Genomic DNA, 18,441 nt, shown 5'->3' with positions numbered 1-18,441 from the left:
CTGAGACTTGTACAGGGGTCTGAGTTTTGGCAGAAAGGTTGACAGCATTGTTACGGTGTGGGTGTTCAGGAGCATGTGTTTCATGGAGAGTGGAGGAAGTTTTGGGTGATGTGGAAGGCAGAATAGGGCAACAAGACATTGTCAGGAAGTTGTGAGGGGTTGAAGAGAGGGGAGGAGGGTTCAGATGAGAATGGTAGTCTCTTTCTTGGCAATATGTAACACAAAGCAGGCGTAAGACACAAATAGCTGTGACAGCTTGCTCAGCTGGTTGTGGGAATGCTGTTCCAGCTGTTAAAGGACAAGAGTTTCTATTGCAGTGGTGGCCTTCAGGAAGTTTGGTCACATAGTAAAAGGACTTTTCAAAAGAAGTAGAGGCTGTCAAGTAAGATTTGATCTCAGATTGTGTGATAACAAAGGACCAGACTGGTGAGGATGAGGGACTGAACAGACCTTCAAGTTGTGGTAGGACGGGTGACGGTCTTAGGTGCCAATTTTAATGGTAACGCAGTAAGGTGGAAGGGATACCATGTGCCAGATGAGACTTTGGAAAGGGGATGTGTGAAAGGTGTTTTCTTAAGAGACTAGACTGAAAGGAAGAAAACTTCTACAGTTGACTTGTCAGTCATTACTTATTTTTCCACAACCCATACTCATGATATCCATTAGCTTGTTGAATATATTGTACCAATTAAGCAAGAAGCTTTTTACCACATTCAGTTTGTCTGTACAAATGCTAGATCCCCATACCGTATACAGATAGATTTACGTAAAGACCCAAAGAATGGATATTGATTTTTTTTTTTTTTTTTTTTTTTTTTTAGCACGATACTTAGGTGTGCTTTGTCCCTCCTGTTGCAAGTGATCCATCTTAACCATTTATGTGCACAGTTGCCTTACTGTCACCAGTGAACCCCACCCCTCATCAATAAACAACAGAGACCTATTGTTAGTAAACTTAATCACATGTTAAAGAGGCAAACCTGGTCATACATAGTGAGGTAAGGGACTGGAGTTCCATGCTGCCTCCCAGATTTTGGTTTCTCATAGTTTCCCAAAATCACTTATGACAAAGACTGAAATGATACTTTTTGAAAAGATCATAGATTATTTCTCATCTTGCTTCCAAGCTGTACTATCTCTGATGGTCTCACCACAGACGGAACTTGTCCTTATTTCTCCAACTGTGCTCTAATATTCTTTGTGTTCGTGGTTTGTCTGTAAAGAAACATTATTTTCGTAACATCCACATGACAGTAAACTACTTGTTATAGAAGGATTTGAGTTTATTTTCATGTTTCATGTTTTATTTACAAACAATTATACTTGTATTTTAAGGCCACCAGACCACAGATTGGTACAGTTTCGCAGTGACACCGTTACTGTGTAGTTGGATGATGATTCTCAATCTTCCATTCAATTTTTTTCTCATTTATCCACTAAAAATTGATCTGCATTGAGATGCGTCATATTTTTCCACATTAATGTGCTCCTCATCAAGGATTGTCAAGACGTCTGTTGTAACACCCCAGTGATTTAATTTTGGTAATATATATATATATATATATATATATATATATATATATATATATCCCACGTGGAATGTTTCCCTATATATATATATATATATATATATATATATCCCACGTGGAATGTTTCCCTATATATATATATATATATATATATATATATATATATATGAAAGCGCTGGCAGGTCGATAGACACACAAACATACACACAAAATTCAAGCTTTCGCAACAAACTGTTGCCTCATCAGGAAAGAGGGAAGGAGAGGGAAAGACGAAAGGATGTGGGTTTTAAGGGAGAGGGTAAGGAGTCATTCCAATCCCGGGAGCGGAAAGACTTGCCTTAGGGGGAAAAAGGGACGGGTATACACTCGCACACACACACATATCCATCCACACATATACAGACACAAGCAGACATTTGTAAAGGCAAAGAGTTTGGGCAGAGATGTCAGTCGAGGCAGAAGTGCAGAGGCAAAGATGTTGTTGAATGACAGGTGAGGTATGAGTGGCGGCAACTTGAAATTAGCGGAGATTGAGGCCTGGTGGATAACGGGAAGAGAGGATATATTGAAGAGCAAGTTCCCATCTCCGGAGTTCGGATAGGTTGGTGTTAGTGGGAAGTATCCAGATAACCCGGACGGTGTAACACTGTGCCAAGATGTGCTGGCCGTGCACCAAGGCATGTTTAGCCACAGGTTGATCCTCATTACCAACAAACACTGTCTGCCTGTGTCCATTCATGCGAATGGACAGTTTGTTGCTGGTCATTCCCACATAGAATGTGTCACAGTGTAGGCAGGTCAGTTGGTAGATCACGTGGGTGCTTTCACACGTGGCTCTGCCTTTGATCGTGTACACCTTCCGGGTTACAGGACTGGAGTGTGTATATATATATATATATATATATATATATATATATATATATATATATATATATATAAAAATAAAAACAAAAACAAAGATGAGGTGACTTACCGAACGAAAGCGCTGGCAGGTCGATAGACACACAAACATACACACAAAATTCAAGCTTTCGCAACAAACTGTTGCCTAATCAGGAAAGAGGGAAGGAGAGGGAAAGACGAAAGGAAGTGGGTTTTAAGGGTGAGGGTAAGGAGTCATTCCAATCCCGGGAGTGGAAAGACTTACCTTAGGGGGAAAAAAGGACAGGTATACACTCGCACACACACACATATCCATCCACACATACAGACACAAGCAGACATATTTAAAGACCAAATATGTCTGCTTGTGTCTGTATGTGTGGATGGATATGTGTGTGTGTGCGAGTGTATACCTGTCCTTTTTTCCCCCTAAGGTAAGTCTTTCCACTCCCGGGATTGGAATGACTCCTTACCCTCACCCTTAAAACCCACTTCCTTTCGTCTTTCCCTCTCCTTCCCTCTTTCCTGATGAGGCAACAGTTTGTTGCGAAAGCTTGAATTTTGTGTGTATGTTTGTGTTTGTTTGTGTGTCTATCGACCTGCCAGCGCTTTCGTTCGGTAAGTCACCTCATCTTTGTTTTTATATATAATTTTTCCCACGTGGAATGTTTCCCTCTATTTTATATATATATATATATATATATATATATATATATATAAAAACAAAGATGAGGTGACTTACCGAACAAAAACGCTGGCAGGTCGATAGACACACAAACAAACACAAACATACACACAAAATTCAAGCTTTCGCAACAAATTGTTGCCTCATCAGGAAAGAGGGAAGGAGAGGGGAAGACGAAAGGAAGTGGGTTTTAAAGGAGAGGGTAAGGAGTCATTCCAATCCCGGGAGCGGAAAGACTTACCTTAGGGGGAAAAAAGGACAGGTATACACTCGCACACACGCACATATCCATCCACACATACAGACACAAGCATGTCTGCTTGTGTCTGTATGTGTGGATGGATATGTGCGTGTGTGCGAGTGTATACCTGTCCTTTTTTCCCCCTAAGGTAAGTCTTTCCGCTCCCGGGATTGGAATGACTCCTTACCCTCTCCTTTAAAACCCACTTCCTTTCGTCTTCCCCTCTCCTTCCCTCTTTCCTGATGAGGCAACAATTTGTTGCGAAAGCTTGAATTTTGTGTGTATGTTTGTGTTTGTTTGTGTGTCTATCGACCTGCCAGCGTTTTTGTTCGGTAAGTCACCTCATCTTTGTTTTTATATATAATTTTTCCCACGTGGAATGTTTCCTTCCATTATATATATATATATATATATATATATATATATATATATATATATATATATATCCGCGCGCGCCCACACACACACACACACACACACACACACACACACCTGTCAAGTTATCAGACTGTTCTTCGAAGTGTTACAATTGCTGCTGATACATAGTGGACAAGCTCTTGCTATCACAAAGCTGTTGCTCGAAAGTAAAAATGCTAAGGTGGACAGGAAAGTGAACTGAAAACCAAACTTTCTAATGACTAAACCTGTTGGCAGGTTGTTGCCATGTGACACAATAGAAATATTGCTCACACAATGATTTTCAACTGCAACAATAAACTGAGAATAAGAAATTTTAAAAATCTTAATCATACATGCTCACAAAATTGAGTAAATTTCATAGTGACATTAATGAATTGGTGTGTTATTGATTCCTGCTCACAAAAGTTTATAAAATGAAATATTTTAAAGTAATAGAATTTGTAACAGGTATCTGCAGTGACACCAATCAGATCATTATTCTGACAATTCTTGTCATCACATTTATGAACAGGGAACAGGTTGAATTTCGATAATACTGTAAAAGTTACTATTTATGCTTATAAGCCACTAATTGAAGTACATTCCAGAATTCTGTGTTACACTGTATATTACAACTGGAGTCTTCGGTTAGGTTAGGTTAGGTTAGGTTAGGATAGGATCAGCATTTTTCTTACATAATCTGTCATTTTCTCATTGGTGTTTCATCTCTCACAAAGCTGAAGTGTTATTCCGTTGTTGGATCCATTTTTTTGAGTGCAAATCAAAAACAAAGTTATGGTAGCAATTTCTGTTATGAGAAGAGAAAACAGAAAAGACATCATTGCAGTACAAGATGCTCATATGTTGTGATCACAACTGCTACAGATACGCCTTACTGGTTACATTCTATTGTTGCCAACTTAATAATATGCTTTCCTGTCACAAACTGCCTCATCCTGTGAAACATTTTGGCATTTCCTCCTGACATCTACTCTTCAAAACAGCACAGCCTAATTGTTCGTAATCTTTACTCTATCACTCCCTTTTTTATCTGTTTTCTTTTCTTTTTTTTTACATTCCATGTTGTTTGCTTCTTTCTCTGTTTCTTCAGCTTTTTTTTATCACCTTAGTATACAAGTTCTTAACTTCTGAGCCATCCAGGTTTTGTGGCTGTGACTTGAGTTTCTACCCTGATGATGTGGTAAATCGTCTCTGTGTCCCAAGAGGAAGTTTTCTTTCTTTTACACCTTTGATATCTCCTATTGAGGAAATTCTGAAACATTGGCATTTCTCATTATTTTATGGTATTATTTACTACATTTTCATAGTTTTTGTAATCTTTATCAATCTTATTAATAGTAATAAATATTAGTAACTTAGTGGAGCAAGGAAGTAACTATATAAGCCAAACAGTTGGCTGTGTCCTTAAAATCAGCCGTATCACTAGAATGAAAACCAGGAAATACAGAAACAAAAGAAAAAGTTAGATGAAGTTGGCTAACGAATAAGATGAGAATCATGACAAAGATGATGGCATGTTCTTAAGCTAGTACTTGCATTCAGGTCCTCAGGAGACAAAATTGCAAATACAATCAATAGAAAAACTGTTTGTAGCTTTCATTACTTCAGTGTTTCATACTAGAGACACAGAGAAAGACACCTCTGTGGCTACGTTGTGCCAGCACAGTCGCTCGCCTCTTCATCCTCGTACAAACATACTTATCATTTAAACACATCCATACCTCTTCTTAGCATCAATCTATGCATCTCCTTTTTGCGTAATAAACATGCATTCCAATTTAAAGTGACATTTTTACTGTTTACTTTTGTCTCAGTCTTATATGGTTAACTTCTTTTATATTTCCTGGCCAGAAACGTGCACATGAAGTTGTGAAATGGAGAGAACTGCAGCAGATGCAGCAGAAGATGGAGGCCGATAAAGAAGTAGTTGAAGAAAAGACAGAACAATATCGTAAGGTAACTAAGAATATATCTTCATTTTGTTCTACACTTTTTGCTTTGTAACACAAATAACATATGAAAACACAGAAAATTATATTTAATGTTCTTTTCCATGTATTGTTTCTTTGGTTTCAGTTATGTTTGGTTTACACATTCATTTTCAGAAGCTGTAAGAGAGAAAAACATCAAGTAATAACCTTCTTCCATCAGTATGTTCTAGTTGTACCAACAGGGGAAACTCGTGAAAAATTTTACCAATGTGCTACAATATTAGAAAAATAAACAGATTGTGTTCTACTATGTCGTCATGATAGGCGCAGTTTAATATTGGTGTAATATTAGCTTTACCTAATACACTAAGATCAAATACATTGTGTGCTTATGATTTCCACCATGGTTTATTATTATTATTGTTATTATTATTATTATTATTGCATTAAGATGTTTAGGTCTCATCCTGTATCCCATGCATCACTTCTACCAAATAACAAACATGAAAAGCAAAAACTGCATTTTGAACATCACATCTGCAGAGCCAACTCTTGTCAACGTGCTTTCAAGCAAATTTCCTCGTATACCTGCTTTTTTTAACACCACCTTTAGTCTTTCGACTTATGAGGGTAGTTATCATGACTAAATTGAATACAGTGTACTCCCAATTATTCAGGGGAATGTGCAGGGGAAGATCCACAAATAATCTAAAAACACAAATAATTAAGATTTTTTAAACATACATTCTTTGTTCAAAAGTTTATCCAAGTACTGTGCATAATTATTGTAGGCATGTTTGTTCCTTAAAAATTTTTCGCACTGCATTTCAAACTGTTTTGTGGCAATAATATCATTGTAGAGAAACCCCTGTGGCCTATATATTCCAGAAGAGTATTAACACATTGCAGTGCAGCACAAAGTCACCGTTCTTAACCCCCCCATTCACATTTGTATTTACTGTCCTCTCCCTTGTTGTTTAGTGAAGCAGCGGGCACATGTCGGTGTCACTTGTGTAGTGGAAGCTGGGTTTATATGCATCAGTCTGTAGCCACTTATTGTAAGTTTTCTTCATTGACATCTTCAAAACCTTTTAAACTCATTGCCAGATTCATTGTTTGTGCAGTTGTATTTCTTCATCACTTAAACCTTGAAAATCACTTCTATATGTGGAAGAATTTTCCTCCATGATGAAATGTGTGTATGTGGGTTGACTTCCTGTCAGACATCAGAAATCATGTGTATGCCGTATAGAATTGTCAACTTTTTCCAGAATGCCACCAAATAATCCTCATCACCTAGCATTCTCAATAGACCAGCCCAGAAGTGCTGTTTTACCTATGCAATTATGCCTTGGACCATTGGCTGTATAATGACAGTCACGTTAGAAGGTGAAAACTTAGTCGCAGTAAGACCATCGTCATATACAAGAGACCAAACAGTAGAACAGCCTTGTGTGCCAATCCTTTCTCTTCTAGAAATTGCTGAACTTGTGGTACAAAATATGTGTGGAACCAGTTTTTAAAAATTTCATTACCCCCCCCCCCCCCCCCAAATACTCCTTTTTGTGTACAATAATGCACAGGGAGAGCCTTAGCTGTGATATCTATGAATGCTCAGGATTGATTCCCCCCCCCCCCCTCCCCCCCCCAGTCGCTAGTAGTTTCATTTTGTGGTTTTCAGAAACATTAGCAGTCACAAAATTGTAATGCGTTCTTTAGATTACTTGAAAGCAAGAATTCTGTATGGTATACATTTCAAATGCAGACCACTTTTGTCTGCATTATAAATTTGGTCTGGTGTGAAATTCTCTGCTTCCACAAATTTCTTTAACTCTTCCTGGAAAGAATCAGCTACCGCAACATTTGAACTAGGCAGTTCTCCTTTAACAGTAAGTTTTTGTATACCGTGAAATTGTTTGAATCTGGTTAGCCATCCGGGTAGGGCATTAAATTCTCCCTGTAACACTACAACTTCATGAAAAAATTTAGCTTTTTTGGCATACATCACACCCGCTTATTTTTGGCTAAACCATTACAAAAGAGCAGCATCTAGTTCATAAAATATAGATCTCTTCATGCTTTTGTGTGCAGATGGTCCAGAACTATAATTGCATGTCCTGGCAAGAGTCTGTATTTTTTGCTTATCCTTTTGAATGTCCTGGAAATTCTGCATTTCAGTACCAGGGTGGCGATTCTTCTGGGAAACCTGGCATTCTCAGGGAATTATATTTTACCTGAAAAAAAAAAAAAAAAAAAATCAGGCAAATCTCAGGGAATTTCATAATATATCAAGGAATTCTGGATTCTGCCTAGCATTGGAGTTTAATTTTGTTGACTTTCATAAATCACAAATTTTAAAATACTTAATACTTCAAAGTCTATTAATTATTTGAATATTATTGCATATAAATTATTGACAGGAAAGGAAAGCCATTATTGTGTGGTATGATAACCTCCTCCCCTCCCCTCCACTCCCCACTTGCCAATAATTTATCAGGAGTTTCTTGACACCATCTTGGTCATGACACCTGGAATTCTCAGGGACTTTTTTTCCAAGTTTGAATAGCCACCATGAAAACCAATACCAGCACTTAGTTTTGCAGCTGTTTCCCCTTCTCAGATCTTTCACCTAATTCTAATTTTTGTTTTAATGTCAACACATGTGTCTTTCGTATTTCTGTCATTCTTTTACAGATTTCTTGTAACTTGTTTTGTTGACACTTAAAAGCCAATTAACATCAGTTTTCAATTTACTCGGAACAAACTGGCCAATAACAATGGAAACCGTATTCTGTTGATATGTGGCAGTCATTGAAACAATGGGAATGGCACTTATTGTCACATGGGGGGGGGGGGGGGTTTGTTTATTGCTGTTTGCTAGAAAAAATATTTCACATCCTCCTTCTTCTTCTTCTTCTTTACCCCCCCCCCTCCCTCCCTCCCTCCAGATGCACAAATAACCCGCAAACCAGATAATTCACACACAAATAGTCGGGATTACACTGTATATTAATTTTACATATATAAATTGAACTCCTTACATATATTTAAATTTTATAATTTATAATTATTAGTTTAACATAATGAGGAATTAAATAAAATGGAAAAAAGAGGGAAAATGATGATAGCAGCAGGAATCAAACCCGAGTCGACGAATTGCATCGGTGTGCTTGACCATTGTGCCATGGCACCATATGACAACTGCTGTTCAAAAGTTCCTCATAGTCTGCATATTAAATCTTAGATAGCATTTTACCTTTTCCTGCAACCTACTCAGGTGAAATATTTTGGGAACTTGAACCTGCATGCACTCAACTAATTCGAGCCAAATCAGTGAGTCCTGTCCCATGCCCTCCTCTTGCTAGATTAAATTTTGGAATAGATCTGCCTAACTATTTAACTCTCACTGCCTACTCTAAAGATCTATTGGAAAGGGCTCTTCAGCAAATCATCTACAGAATTTGCCATATTGCATGCACAATACTTAACGCACACTTTCAAAGAAAAATACTTACCAGTACTGTGTGCAATGTAGCATCCATAGTGCCAGAAGGGATAATGCCACATCAGAGCATACACAGTCGAAAACAGATAGCTGTGTGTCTTCTTTGAGTTGATTTTAGCGTGGGTGACTATCATTTCAGCATTCGACACTTGTTTCTACATAGTTGTCATGGAGAGAATGCTACAAAACATGTTTTTGTCCTTTTTATTTTCACACTAGCACACATTCAAAGAGGAAGATGTGCTTATAATGTGATTTCTAGCTCTCATTTGAAGAGAAATGGAATAATTTAAACGGGATATTTACAGTGTGCTGTAGCGCATTAGCACATGATCACTGGCCGCTACTGGGTACCATGCAATTTCATCAGTTAATGGTATAGCTGGAATTATAAAACAACTGTATCAGTAGAGGACATTTATGAGCATTTACATTGATGTAGAAGCAAACATGACTCGAGTTCCTGGGGGGAAAAAAAAGTGCTGCTTTGATTCAGAAGTAACAGTGTGTCAAGACAGAATAGATGAAGATAGTTGTGGGAAGGAAGAAGGCTATTTCTCATAGCTTCAATTCTGCAGTCTGCTACTAATGGCAACATTGTCTCTGTTTATCATGCCATGAAATAGAACTAAAAGTCATAGAATTACAGAAAGGAAGATTGATGAGAAAAGGGAGTAAAACAAACACTACACGTAGTGCAGTAGTAACAGTATGTTACACTGGACTATTACAGAGAGAACAGATCCAGACACAGTTGGTATGATTATCAAGGTTGCATCAAACAATGAATGAATGCAGACACAATTGGTTTGACTCTCAAGATTGCATCAAAAAATGAATGCTTGAGGGTTAGTATCTGAAACTCAATGAATATGAAGACATGCTTTCATAGGAATAAAAATTGTTGAGCATGGCACAGAGTCAGATATGGGATTCAGACAATACAAACAAATGTAATAGAGTACAGGGTTATTACAAATGATTGAAGCGATTTCACAGCTCTACAATAACTTTATTATTTGAGATATTTTCACAATGCTTTGCACACGCATACAAAAACTCAAAAAGTTTTTTTAGGCATTCACAAATGTTCGATATGTGCCCCTTTAGTGATTCGGCAGACATCAAGCCGATAATCAAGTTCCTCCCACACTCGGCGCAGCGTGTCCCCATCAATGAGTTTGAAAACATCGTTGATGCGAGCTCGCAGTTCTGGCACGTTTCCTGGTAGAGGAGGTTTAAACACTGAATCTTTCACATAACCCCACAGAAAGAAATCGCATGGGGTTAAGTCGGGAGAGCGTGGAGGCCATGACATGAATTGTTGATCATGATCTCCACCACGACCGATCCATCGGTTTTCCAATCTCCTGTTTAAGAAATGCTTCTGCTTTAACCTTTTCCGTAAGATTTTCCAAACCGTCGGCTGTGGTACGTTTAGCTCCCTGCTTGCTTTATTCGTCGACTTCCGCGGCTACGCCTGAAACTTGCCCGCACGCGTTCAACCATTTCTTCGCTCACTGCAGGCCGACCCGTTGATTTCCCCTTACAGAGGCATCCAGAAGCTTTAAACTGGCCATACCATCGCCGAATGGAGTTCGCAGTTGGTGGATCTTTGTTGAACTTCGTCCTGAAGTGTCATTGCACTGTTATGACTGACTGATGTGAGTGCATTTCAAGCACGACATACGCTTTCTCGGCTCCTGTCGCCATTTTGTCTCACTGCGCTCTCAAGCGCTCTGGCGGCAGAAACCTGAAGTGCGGCTTCAGCCGAACAAAATATTATGAGTTTTTCTACGTATCTGTAGTGTGTCGTGACCATATGTCAATGAATGGAGCTACAGTGAATTTATGAAATCGCTTCAATCATTTGTAATAGCCCTGTATAAAATAGACACAAGAAAGGGAAATGAATAGTAAGCTGGATGAAGATCTATAATTGACAACAAACAAAGCATTAGTAAATAGAAAATAGGTAGAAAATTGCTCTGTATTAGAATGACTGATCATAAGAAAGTTAATGCCAATGTACGTAAATTCGAAGGAGAAAGAACAGGAGTAAAACATCAAACTGGATGTAAAAAGAAAGAATGGAAAGGCCATGCAGGGAGGTTGTGCTGATCATTAAGAAAAATGAATGGTGCTCTGGTCATAAAATTTAGCTGACAGAGATACTGAACAATAAACCTTTCACGCCAAAAATATTATTAGTTTTATAGCAGGTGAGATATGAAACCATCAGGCTTATCGGTACCTCTTAATAAAATTTCTCATATCACAAATAGTCCTACACTTCTTTGTTAGTGTCTGTGTGCTCACTAAGATCATAAATCAGAAGCCATAAACAGTCTTGTAGCCTTTGATGGTGTCATACCCACATATAGCATGTTGTTTTGTTCTGTAATCCTCAAATACATATTCTGATAACTTGGGACTGACTGCATGGTGCGCAAAACACAAAATGTGAAGAATTAAAAATATTGTTTAATTGTTGGTGTCATTTTTGTTGAAAATCATTATAGTCCAATACAAAACATTAATTTTTTTTGTAAAATATATATAATCTCAACAGCATAAAATCAAACAATGGAAAATCCAGGATGGAATTTTTCAGTTGCCTGAGATTGCCTGATACTGCAGTCGTGTGAGATGTTGCGTGTGTGTGTGTGTGTGTGTGTGTGTGTGTGTGTGCGCGCGCGCGCGCACACACCCATGCGTGCGTATGTGTGTGTATTGTTGACGAAGGCCTATGCCTAAAAGCTTTAATAATGAGAGTCTTTTTGTTATGCCTATCTATGACTCAGCATCTCTGCTATATGGTCAGTGTCAACAGTATAAAAAATAGACTTAACAATAAACTTTTGCAATATTAAACAAAGTTTGTAGACAGGCATAACAAAAAGACTCTCACTATTAAAGCTTTTGGCCATAGGCCTTTGTCAACACACACACACACACACACACACACACACACACACACACACACACACACACCTCACACGACTGCAGTCTCAGGCAACTGAAACATTCCATCCTGGATTTTCCGTTGTTTGATTTTATGCTGTTGAGATATTTTTAGCTTCAATGGTTATTGTTTGTTACATGAAAATACATACATATTTCTCATGGTTTGATTTGTCAGATAAACAGGGACTGTAAGATAATTCATATATTGTACAGAGAACTTTATCATGTTTTATTGCATCAGACCATATTAGGAAACATAAATTAGTGAAATGCTGCATAGCTTTCACATTTGTCTGCTTTCTAAAGAAAACAAGTTTTATTCCCATTCAAAGGCATCACTAAAATAGAAAATAGGTGTCTTATGATTGTTCGTAGCTTCATTCTCTCTCTCTCTCTCTCTCTCTCTCTCTCTCTCTCTCTCTCTCTCTCTCTCTCTCTCTCTCTCTCCCTCTGTGTCACTCTGCTAGTCGTAGTCGTGTCTCGTAAGAGTTGTCAGGGGCATTTATTCTGCTTTTTCAGTTGATATTTGCAGTTTATTTTTTGCATTGTGTAGGTGGAGTCAGGCCAAATAATTACTGTTCTTATGTGCCCATTCAACAGAGCGCTCCCAAATTAATCTAGTCCAATATTTGTTTTATCAATATGTATTAACAGGGGCAGTAAAATGCAGGTAATAAACAGCAGTCCAGCAGTGGCTCATTTAGTGCTGCATGCTTGGCAGTAGCAGTCAGTGCAGGCCATGATTGTGCTGCAACTGCTGCAGTAGTGATGGTTATTCTTCAGGTGTCACTGTCCCTAATAATACATATCAATGAAACAGATATCACAATAGACTAATTTGGGCCCACTCTGTCAAATGGGCACATAAAATTCCACTTTAAAAACCATTTTGTTGTAATGGGAAGCAAACTGATCTTTCCATCGACGGTAGGGGTCTTGAAATTCATGATGAGCTCTATTTGTTTGGATTGATTCCAGCTGCACAATGCAATAAACAAATTACAAAAATCTGCCAAAACACCAGAGAAAATGTGCCTGGTGACTCTTAGGAGATGAATAAAAAAAGAGGTTCCAATATTATGACCTTCCTTGGGGTGGTTCTGAAATTTAGACTTCTTAAAACATTATTTTAACACTTTTATGAGCATTTTGAAAGTGTGATGATAATGTTTATGTGGGTAAAAAATAAAACTCCCTCGTGCACCTACAATTTTTTCTTGCATGATTTATTGATGGTGCTTATATTTCAGTTTACAATTTGGTACAAAAAAGAAATTACAATAATGCTGAACACATACAAGTTTGTACTATAACCTGTTGAAAAAGGGAAGAAATTTAAATGTTTTAATTAATGGTTTATAAAACAGTACATAGCTTTGAAAGGTTTTCACTGTATGCCTCTTGTCTCTGAACTGACTGAAGGGATATATGGCAGTTCGCAGTAGTGGAGCACCTGCAGAGCTGTGGAGCAGGCAGGAAGAGGATTATCATACAACTGGGCACAGCCATCTCCAACTGCTTGCCACTGCATATGTTTTAGATCAGTTATAGTCTAGTTTCGAACCATGTGTGCACAATTTTCCATCGCTTCAACTGCAGCAAAAGTTGTGTTGTACTGCATCTCAAAACTATGTTTTTGACTTTTTGTCAGAGGTACTGGTGTGTACCATCACAAATCCAGCAAGTGTGTGTGTGTGTGTGTGTGTGTGTGTGTGTGTAAGGGGGGGGGGGGGTTAGACTAATCGGAGAAACTACTGTAAGGATTTTGATCCAATTTTGACTAATGGGTAGATTGATTCACGAGGAAAGTTTTTGTTTTTAATTTATACATGTTTCATGGAAATTTGCTGAACCATGATGAATTTAAGTCTGCTGCTGTGAAAACGATGGCAATACTAATCATCTGATTTGTATTTCTTTTTTATAAACTTCTAGAACAAATAAACAACAATAATTTTATTTACTTTACAAGTAACATTATTGTGTTTATTTGAATTCTTAAGAGTAGAGAAATTCATCTTATGTTCATGCTGTGTCACAATGGTATCAGACGGATGATAAAATGGAACATGAATGATATATGGTTACAATCCAAGGGACTACAGATAAATGTGCCATTGCTTTTTCGTACAGTATTCACAAAATTTGGCTATTTTTGATAGGTCACAGTTGTAGTGTAAGTGACTGACAACAAGGGGGAGGTTGAAAATACTGTGATGAACCATTTATTATATGAAGGAAATCCTTTCTAATCACTGTGAATTGTCAAGATTATGCAACACTATTAAATTAGTTTTTTCTTCTTCTTTTGTGTAACTGGGTAGCAAGTAAAAAAATAATAATAGAAACAAAAATAATAAACGAAATTGATAACTGTAACAATTGCACTTCTGTTTTGAAAACAACTGTTCACATCACTTCTAGCTTTAAATTACGAGGTGTGTCCACAAAGTAAGTTCTGTTTGCTTATATAAAACAAATGTGTACAGATTCAGAAAAAAATATTTGTTGTACAAAAATCTACAGCTGTTAAACTACTTTTCTACATAGCTACCGAAATTTTGTAGGCACTTGTCATAGTGTGGCACAAGCTTTTGTATGCCTTCTTCATAGAAGTTGCCACCTGTGTATTCAACCATGTGGTAACATGTTCTTTCAGCTCATCATCGTTGTTGAAGTGTTGACCAGATTTTAGGTCTAGGAATAGATGAAAGTCACTAGGAGCAAGGTCTGGGCTGTACGGAGGATGATCAAACGTGTCGCAGTGAAATTCCTGTAAGAGTTGTTTGGTCATATTCACCGTGGAGGTCGGGCATTATTGTAGAAAAAACAGCACCTTTTGACAGTAATCCTCGGCCCTTGTTCTGTATTGCATGGCGCAATTTCTTAATGGTCTCGCAGTAACCATGTGCATTGACTGTTTGGCCTCATGGTAAGAAATCAGTCAGCAAAAGGCCTTTTCTGTCCCAAAAAATGGCGCACATGACTTTTCAAGGAGTCATGATTTGCTTAGGCTTAATCTTCATTGGGGATGAAGTGTGCCTCCACTCCACTGATTGCCGTTTTGTATCTGGGGTGTGGTACGATACCCAAGTTTCATCTCCTGTGACTATCCAAGAAAGAAAACCATCGCCTTCTTCATTGTAGTGTGTCAAAAACTGAAGTGCACTGCCATCCGTTGTTTTTTGTGTTGTTCAGTAAGAATTTTGGGTACTCAATGTGAGCAAAGTTTTTGAAAGTTCAGTTTTTCAGTAACAATTTTATGAATCAGTGATCGTAAGATTTGCGGAACTTGCATAGCAAGGGCACTAAGTGTGTGCTTAATCTTCTCTTCAGTTGTGTGAACCAGTTCATCAGTAACCACAGATGGGCATCCACTTCGTTCTTCATCGTGCACTGGATCATGTCCTTCATTGAACAGTCTGACCCATCTTCTAAACATTGAATCACTAATAGCATTTTGTCCATAAACCTCATAGATTTGCCGATGAATTTCCTTTGGTTTAACTTTCTTTGCATTTAGAAAATAAATCACAGATGTGATTTCGCACGCGGCAGCATTTTCAATTACAGCTGACATTATAAAGAAGCACTACAAAGCACACTTCAGCAGCAGCGATCAGAAAATGGGGTACATGTCTTCTCCTTGAGTCAGAGCAACTGCCGAGCATGCTCGGAACTGCAATCGTAGCGCTGCCACGGATAGAAATAGAAACGGAACTTACTTTTTGGACGACCCTCATATTTTCACAAGAAGAGTGTCTCAACAGATGCATTCAAATATTCAACATATTAAGTGAGATTGTGAAAATTAAGTGTTAGCAAAACTTAAAATACTGTTCAGCAAACCAACTCGTAGTCTAGAAATCATATTTTTCAGATGTATCATGATTGTACAGTTGTCACAAATAGCCTGTCAAACACTATAGAGGATGTCACTGTAGAATGAAAAAAGTGATTGTCTCAATACTTTAGCTGTTCTATATGACACATAGTATGTCCATTGTTCTTGTTATTGTTTTGATAGCCCAGTGTAACTTTCATTTTTTTTGCTGATCTCTTGATCACAGAGAAGCAACCAACATTGTCAGTTATTTGTTGGATGTATTCCAGGCTCCTTCTAACAGGTACCAAGGAAGTTATTCCCTGATATCTACTTCTATGCTTATACTCCGCAAACCATCATGAATTGCATGGCAGAGGATATGCCCCATTGCTCCAGTTACTGGGTTTCTTCCCATCCCCTTCATGTATGGAGTGTGGGAAGAATGATTGTTTGATTGCCTCTGTAATTGTGATCTTGCAGGCAACATTGTAGGTGTGGCGATCACAGCTATGAGTACTCATCTTGGGTATTAGTAACCACTTCGGCTGTATTTGGTCCTTTATTACTGAATCATTACCAGTTTTGTGCCACTAAAAGCTGTATCTTCAGGTGAACATGTGATTAAACATTAGAGAAGAAAAGCTCGGAATCATTTTCCCCAACATTTGTTGTCCGTCAAAACAAAACACTGCTAAAAGATGGTATGTCATGGATTACAAACTGCCAGATTCCAGTATAGTGGATGGGTCCAGACCAAATCGTACCATAGTGATTGCTTCTCTGGTCTATATGGAACCAATTACAGGGAACGCAGTTCCATATAGACTGCCACAGGTCCCGTGTAAGTGCAGAGGAATGCCTCCCATAGCATGATACTGTTGCCACCAGCCTGAATCTGTGGTGCGCTGCACATCTTGAGTTGCCGTTCACCTCAGTGATTGCATTTGTGGAGATAACCATTGAGCTGTTATAGCAAAAATGTGGTTCACCCAAAGAGCCAACATGTTTCCATTGATCGACTGTCAAATCCTGATGTTCTTGCAGCCACTGCAGTCGTAACTGTGTGTTAACACATAGGGATGGTCTGCTTTGGTGCTGCATGTTCAACAATGTATGATGAACAGTGTGCTCCGAAACGTGTGCGTGCACCAACATTGTGCTCTTTCAGCAGGGATGCAACAGATCACCCTCTATCCTACTTTACAGAGCAGATAAGCTTCCAAACCCCACGATCTGTGAAGAGTTGTTGGTGTGCAACCATTTAGCGCCTAGTGGTAGTTTCACGTCCTTCTACCTCTGTCTGTAGATGCTCACAACAGTAGCGTGTGAACATCTGACTAGCTTCACCATTTTCAAGATACTCATTCGCAGGCTGTGCATAATAATTATCTGCCCTTTGTCAAAGTCACTTATCTCAATGGATTTCTCCATTTGCAGCCCACATCTTCACTAAGATAATTCCCAGTCTGTGTCTGCTCTACATACATATTTTTGTTATTGTGTCATTTGTTGGCAATGTTACCAGGTGGCACCCAACGTAACAGTGGGCAACGGTCGTAATGTTTTGGCTTATCAGTGTATTTGTTGCCATTAGATCCAATATATTTCCATCATGAATCGGGTTCCGAACTATCTGTTCTAGGTAATTTTTGGGGAAGGCTTTTAATAATGCTTCACAGACTGTCTTATTGTGCCCACTACTAACAGAACTGTAGTTTTCCCAATTTATTGTTGGTTGATTAGAGTCTCCACCAATGATTACAGTATGATTGGGGAACTTACAAGTGAACTGAGGTTTTCTCTAAAGCTTTTGGATACATCAAGAAATGAGTGTGGTGGGCAGTAGAAGGATCCAATTATCATTTTATACTCACCCCTGTACTAAGTCTTGGCCAAACAATTTCAATGCAGCTTCAGTTTCTACCTCATTGGATTTGAGTTTCTTGTCTACTACGACAAATAAACCACTTCCATTTCCTGTTTGCCTATCCTTTTGATATAGACTTAAATTTTCCCCAAAAATCTCACTGCTATTAATTTCAGGTTTCAACCACCTTTCTGTACCTGGTATTATGAGAGACTCGCTGCTTTTCAGGAGTGCTTCAAAGTCTGACACTTCAGCAGTTAACCATTAGGATTTTAGTACTCTAACCTGTGGGATGCATTTCTTTCAATCTTACACTGATACTTCTGGCTTTTCTACAGTTATCATTATCTAGATCCGATGAAGAGTTGCTTAATCTAAAAAAACCTTGTGTACACCTCACACACAGTCAACTACCTGAGTAGCAGCCTATGATGTGTAGGGCACACCTGACCCATTTAAGGGGACCTTGTTGTACTCAACCCTATGGCACAAGTCCAGAAAGTCACAGCCTAGCTTGTCACAGAACCTTCGAAGTCTCAGGTTTAGTCTGTCCACTTGACTCAGAACCAAAAGTCCACAATCAGTTCT

General features: G+C 38.4%; 1 protein-coding gene across 1 annotated transcript in view; it reads left to right on the top strand.

The window, feature by feature from the left end:
- LOC124581692 (translation initiation factor IF-2, mitochondrial) overlaps nucleotides 1–18,441 on the top strand; it is an 83,039-nt gene that overhangs the window by 50,763 nt on the left and 13,835 nt on the right. Inside the window, exon 10 of the mRNA XM_047131291.1 lies at nucleotides 5,609–5,713. Within this exon, the coding sequence (XP_046987247.1) occupies nucleotides 5,609–5,713 (105 nt within the window). The remainder of the gene's footprint in view (nucleotides 1–5,608; nucleotides 5,714–18,441) is intronic.

Source organism: Schistocerca americana, chromosome 1 (genome assembly GCF_021461395.2).
Source record: "Schistocerca americana isolate TAMUIC-IGC-003095 chromosome 1, iqSchAmer2.1, whole genome shotgun sequence".
Taxonomy (NCBI): Eukaryota; Metazoa; Arthropoda; class Insecta; order Orthoptera; family Acrididae; genus Schistocerca; species Schistocerca americana.
The sequence above is the reverse complement of the archived record's forward strand: the minus strand, read 5'-3'. Positions and strand labels throughout refer to the sequence as shown.